The 6,726-nt window shown below is 39.0% G+C and overlaps 1 protein-coding gene across 2 annotated transcripts in view; it reads right to left on the reverse strand.

The window, feature by feature from the left end:
- LOC126088576 (angiogenic factor with G patch and FHA domains 1) overlaps nt 1-6,060 on the reverse strand; it is a 290,555-nt gene extending 284,495 nt beyond the window's left edge. For both annotated transcript variants that reach the window (XM_049906771.1, XM_049906772.1), the window contains exon 1: nt 5,690-6,060. In XM_049906771.1, coding sequence (XP_049762728.1) covers nt 5,690-5,944 — 255 coding nt within the window. In that variant the 5' untranslated portion in view covers nt 5,945-6,060. The remainder of the gene's footprint in view (nt 1-5,689) is intronic.
- Between the last annotated feature and the right edge of the window lie 666 nt (nt 6,061-6,726).

The following is a 6,726-nucleotide window of genomic DNA, read 5'->3' on the forward strand; positions in this document are numbered from 1 at the left end:
CTTCCTTGGTCAGTATTCACATAACTGACATTTCCTATATGAACACAATAATACCAAATGTTTAATAGAAATGTACATTAAATATGGACCAAATGTTAACATAAATGAGCTTCATCTAAAACTATAAATGGCCAACACATCAACAATCAGGATTAGATTAACTGAAGCCCGCGATTCCATTTCACCAAATCAAAAGTAAACTACCGTCCCTGAACCTAATCTAGATCTCGGTTCCTCCAACAGAATAGTATGACAGAGCACCTAAGATTCTGTATTCCCTTCTGTTGGCCCAGCCAGTCCACAACCAAGGTCTCACCTTTCAACATAACCTGGACTTTGGGCTACACTACAGATCAGTCTGTCCTCACAGCCTAGATTCTAAAAACTAAAATAGACAGAAAAGAAATATTGGCAGTATTCTGTTCTCTTTCTGTTTATGCACATATGACATGACGCAACATACCATTATTATGTTACAGGATGAAGCAGACATCTGGTATCAGTAGGTTCAGTTGATCCGTAGGGTTCATATTTAATCATACAGACATTTGGTCCCTAAATATTTGCCTTCAGTGATTCATTATCCTTAATGTTTTGTCAAGTGACACAGTCCCTTGTTCTAACTGGATAGCAGTCAGAAGATTTGACCAGCTAGTGTTTCCTTCTCGGTGTCGACAGAAGCGTCCGATACCACGCGTCGGCCTTGACCTGTGACGTAAGGGTGTTGTCGTGTGTGACGTCATGACGGCGCGGAATTTGGTTTGTGAGTGTGGCGTGTTTGTAGATGTCGTCGTGTTGTGGTTTGTTGTGCTCTCTGGTGGTATGTTCAGGGTTTTCGTTTGTGTGGTGTAATGGGCTCAGTTTGCTTTTGCTCATTATCCAGAATTGTTCGAGTGTCGGCTGTGTTTTGTAGTGCAATTTGTTTCAGTGAGTTAACGATTTTGTGTGAAGGTTAATTTAGTGTTGTTCGCTGTACATTGTGTGGTAATTTTAGTAAAATTAATCAGTTGTTGTTTTTGTTCAGGAATGGATATGACGGATAAAATTAACAGTGCGCAGGTCAAGGGAAGTGTTCGATCCCAATGTGTGGCTGTGTATGTTGATATTGGTATCGGGAGATGTTTTTGAGCTATATAGGTCAAGGGAAGTGTTTGACCCTAATTTATGGGATCGGCAGCTGCTGTTGAGCTATATAGGTCAAAGGAAGTGTCAGATTCCAGATGATATTGTGTTTAGTGGTATTTGGGGAGTTTTGTGATGTCGCTTTTTTTCGTGGTTTTGTGTGGGGGTGGGTGTCTAAATTTGTTTATATTTAGTTTGCCCGCACCCAAAAACACCCCATTTCCCGCGCTTGTCCCGTTAGTGTCATTAGGCTTTTTGTGGAAAGTGTGTGTGTTTGTTTCTCGATGTATTTTCGTCCTCATAATGTGTACGTACCGACTTTATATGCGCCATATTGGAATCGTGGTTTATGATTGTTTCGGCCATATTTGTGACGTCATGGGTCAAAGCAGACAGGCGGGATCGGACGCTTCCGTATTTCCCCTTCTCGTCCCGGGGTTCTGGGTGACTTTTCTGAACTTTACCCCTTTTCCTAAACTCCACTAGTCCTTTACCTTCACTCCTCTTCCTTCCGCTTTAACTCTTCCGCCTGAAGAAGGAGCCACTGACTCTGGGAGCTTGGAACTTTAATACCTCTTATCTGTGTGTTCTCCAGCTGCCTACTGATGAGTAGATTTCTGAGCTATCCCGTTACATTATATTTTCCAAAATTGATTGTTTTGATTGATATAACTTATTAGCCACCAAACAATAATTTATACAGAAACAATGTAGCATCTATTAATGAAAGCCATATTTTTGAAATTGATGAATAATTTGTAGCAATAAGTACCATTACTGTACGCAATATGATACCAAAAGACAAAATACCATATGCTCCTGTCAGGGACCTAACAACACTCAACATCGACTGATGGGCAACATGTTTATTTCCACCTTGACTACGTTTATTTATTAACATGCATTCATTTAACTACAAATGTCCGATTATGGCCACAAAGTCATTTTCAGGTGGACAGAAAAATATATGTCAGGCACCACAGTGATAGAATACTTTCATACTGTCAACACAGTGCTTGACACACACTTTTTTGTTCACTTTAAAATGGCTTATAGCCACAATCCATTGATCCTTCATCAACAAATACGGCCAAGGTGTAAAATGAATTTGTCCTTTTAAAAAGATTTTGTCTGTGAAACCCAAAATGCAGAACTCACCTGATACTTATAAAAACAGGGAATCCCAATATGGAAGAGGATCTAACAATAGCAAATGACACAGTGTTATGCTGCCAATTACTGTTGTAGGATTGCAAGGCAGGAATGAAGGAATACTGGGTTTTCATATAGCTTGACAACAAGGTTATTAGGGACAGGATGGATAAGGAAAAAAATAAATAGTAGTTGTGTTCCATAACATACGTGGAGCTAGTAAGACTGCTACTATTCGTGCAGTAGTTTATTTGTTGGGTGGAGCTAGATATATCTGCACCCAACATCTAAAAGTGCTCCCAAAAAACTATATTGTACACAAATGTTCAACAGGAAACCATATCATGTGGCTTATTATGATAGTGAGAGTGAGCACTCCCGTCTCTCAGCCTCTCCACATACAAAAAATTAATATTTAATTTGTACAATTCAGCATCATTCGGTTGTGTTTAACCTATTTTACCACATTTCATCCAAAGAAAGCGTTTCATGTGAACAATGTAGGCAATAAGAGCAGTGTCAATGAAAATCATTTCACATACATCCACCAACAGAAATACAGTGCAAAATTAATCATCAATCCCCTATCAGAACTGTACGATTGCATGTAACACGTTGACTATCATGAAGCCAGTGGCAGACAGCAGATGTTCATGCTTCACACCGTGTGGCTGGCGGTGGCCACACGCTCCACTACGTTTAGAAGAGAATGAAGTGCAGTTCTGTGTATTAATTTGTGTTTCTTGACTGAGTTGACACTGGTGTACACCAAATTGGGTTCACTATGTTGCTCAAAGTTTGAACTCCACTTTTTGCAGTTTTACGCACCATTGAAATATATACTGTCCTACACAGAATGGAGTGTGGTCACTGGCAGGCACAAAGCATCAGGCATGAACCTCTGCTTTGTCTGCTGGTAGCCTTGAGGCAGTCAACATGTTAAAACATTAATAGACTGGGTAAGGTAGGGTGAAGCTCTGAGACACAATTAACCTTTATGACACTTGAATGTTATCACATTTTTTATGGAATTTAGGAAGTTGAGATCCAGGCTTTAGGAGGTTTTGAAATTCTTTCCTCAGGCAGAGCCAAAGAAACTAAAACGAAAGAGCAAGGGTAATCAAAAGAAGGGGAGTGCCATGGTGTGAGCGGCATGGGGAGGGGAGGGGGTGGGGGAGGGGCAGATCTGTCTGTATATGTTCTGGGATTAAAGCAAAGTGTAGAAGCTAAGCTACACTATTTAACACATTGGTTACACAGATCTCTGCTCCTCAATCCTTTCTATATATAGTGAGTGACTGTATTTTCAAGCTGCACTCTTTGTATTCCACCGACATATACCATGCGCAACAATTTCATGAAAGTTGCAAATTGGGAATCAGAAAAAATTCCATAAATTTATTAGTGTTATGGTAAACTAATCATGTGTGGTTATCCAATTAAGACTAACACTTATAATTTAAAAACAAGTACAAAAGCCAGATAAAAAACCCCTAATAAACACTGCTCTGTAGAGGCACTTGTGTGAAAGAGTGGTTTAATCAAAGTGTTCAAATTCATTACATGATGATGTAACTGAAGTGTCTTGTAGAATGTCGTCAATAGTTCACAGAAAAGTATGCAGCTGACTAAGAATTATACGGACACTGATTTTCTGGTGAACAATTAGAAATACATGCATAACTGCTTATCTTGTAGCTGCCCCCTCCCCCTTTAGGTTATTTTTTGTGAGAAACTTGCACAACAAAGCGCGTAATGGTTGAAATTAAACAACCCAGATAGGAAAAAATTGCATCTCCTCATTGAGAGACCGATGGCAAATTGAAGAAATATTAGAGGTTACATACTGTTGCCAAGGAAGTCATCAGAGATTGAGCATAAGCTTGAATCATAGAAATATGGGGCAAGAGAATGACTGAACACTTTTAAAGGAAGCAACCCAGCAGTTTCTTTAAGCAACTTATGGATATTACGGAAAACTTACTGCTGGATGACCAGACCACAAATATGAATTCTCTTCCTCTCAAATACAAGTTCAATACCTTACCCATGTGCCTACTCTCTTGATACTGATGACACAGCAACAGACAATTCCAGGAAAGAGCTGTCGTAGTGACAAAATTGTTAGTGAGAAAAGGCAATAAACACATGTATAGCACACGAGATGCCTAAATTGGTTTGGATCTGTACAATATGTGGTAAGAGAAGTAAAGCAATACTACTTGTTAGCTATTTGGGAAACAAAAAACTTAAATAGCTTTCTTCACTGTAAAGAAAAAACTGATACCTACACGCAACACTGATTGTAGTGAAAGAAATCTGACACGTATTTATTGAATGGCAATTAACATAGTGAGTCAAAAATGGTGTTCATGATCTGGCATGTCTACTCAGAGAGAGTAAAACTGCTTGTTAGTCACATTTTCCTCAGATCATTTGAATGATTCTGTATAAAGAATATAACTGCACACATCATTGCACTAAAAGAGCATAGGCCTACATTAATTTTGGCAGATCACAATGAAAGAAAAAGAAAGATATCTATGAGATGTGGTCTATAGTGACAGTGTAATGTGTTTTTTATTGTCAAAACATGTGAGAAACGTTCATAAGCTCCTAACTACCAGTTTGACAGGAAGAGAATGTTAAGCTGGGTGACTCAAATAGGTTTTGAGGCCACAGACCTACAGGCCAACTAACAGACACAAAATGTTGACATTGCAAAAGTATCTGAAGCCATCTCACAATATATGAACTGGTGTTCTACCAAAAAAATAACAGCTTGATATACGGTAACAAATTGAATGGATGCATCACAGTTCTATAAAAAGTTATTCCAGAGAATACTCTTAAGCCCCTAAATTGAAACTGAAAGGGAAATTTATACACCACTAGATTAAATTCTATAAGTACTTAAATTATCAAGAAAATTTTAGTTTCCATCCCACACAAGCCATTCGTTCCTTAGATAGCCCCAGAATGCAGTTACTTGCTCTTAAAGCAGTATATCCCTCCAAGTGTGTATAGCTGTTTTAGTAACATTCGTCTTGTATACTCCATGTGTCATTTATTCTGTAACTGAATCTTCGACAATAGACGAAGCAAATACATAAGGTAACTAACATAAGCTCCTTATAGTTCTTTACAAATATTTATCTATAAAGTTATCAAAGGAAGCGGGTAGATATAATCAATGAATGGAGCGTGTGCGAAGTGGGACGCAAATTTTATCGAATACTCTGCAACAACGTCCTAACACTATATAGACCCCAAAGAAATAAGTGAAATTATTCTGCACTACGTTAAATTTTACACAATCTCGTATCAAACCGAATGGGTGAAATAAATTTCATGGTGGTCAAAGGGCGCATATTCTGCTACAACTAAGTTTAATTTCGCTTCTTATAACACTTACATATTCTTTAATTCTATGGGTCAAAATACGTAGCTGCAAATTCTGCTTCTGAACACACATCTGCAAGTAATTTATATAAGACAATACTTCAGGCAGAGTTTGCAGCTCCTCCTGGAATTGATCTATTACGTTCTCATTAAGTGAAAAAACTTCCAATAGTGTATCATTATAAACAGGAGCTTTGTTGGGCTCTGAAAAAGTGTTGTTAGCTGGCTCTACTTCATCTGTCGTACAAGCTAACTTTCCTTCTGTCATCTTCTAAACATTCTCTCTTGTACTAACTACGTACTTCACTAGTTGTAAACAACCGACAAATTGCAAAGAGTATCATGATCAACGATAACAAAATTCCAAACGACACCACAAAAGTGCATTACGGCTGATACGGCAGTGGCGCCATATGCTACTGTTTCCACACGTTCCTGTCAAAATCGTCGTGACACAGTTTTCAATACTGTGTCAGATGAGTTAACTCTTAAGGACGTTGGTATTGTCACTCAGGTTATGGTGTTAGAACTGACTAAGAATCCAATAAAAGGAAGAGAAAGTACAAATGTTGGATTTATTTTTCCCACCAGAGGGAGGGGACTGGCAGCAGCACAATACGCCGCTCTGCAGCCTACAGAAAAGTTAAAAAACAAAAGTAGGAAACGTAACAATAAAACCAGGCGACAAAACGGTGACTGTTAAAAACTGAAACAAGGCGAAAAAGTTGCGAAGAAAATATAAAAACAAAAGGTCGGTGATGCTGACTAAAACACATAATAATTAGACAGGCACAATTAAAAAACACGGTGACAGTCTAGTTTCTGATCACAACAGTTGCTGGTCGCAACACTGACAGGAGACGCACGACACTGAACGTTCACTTAAAACAGCACTATAGAGCAGACACGGGTGCAGATGGTGGCGGGTGGAGGACCTGAACCGATGAGGGGGGAAAAGGGAGGAGGACAGGAAAAGAAAAAAGGGGGGAGCCGATGGAGGGAGAGGACATAAAAAAAGGGGGGCAGGGCAGACGCGAGAAGGAGTGGAGA

Source organism: Schistocerca cancellata, chromosome 6 (assembly GCF_023864275.1).
Source record: "Schistocerca cancellata isolate TAMUIC-IGC-003103 chromosome 6, iqSchCanc2.1, whole genome shotgun sequence".
Lineage (NCBI taxonomy): Eukaryota > Metazoa > Arthropoda > Insecta > Orthoptera > Acrididae > Schistocerca > Schistocerca cancellata.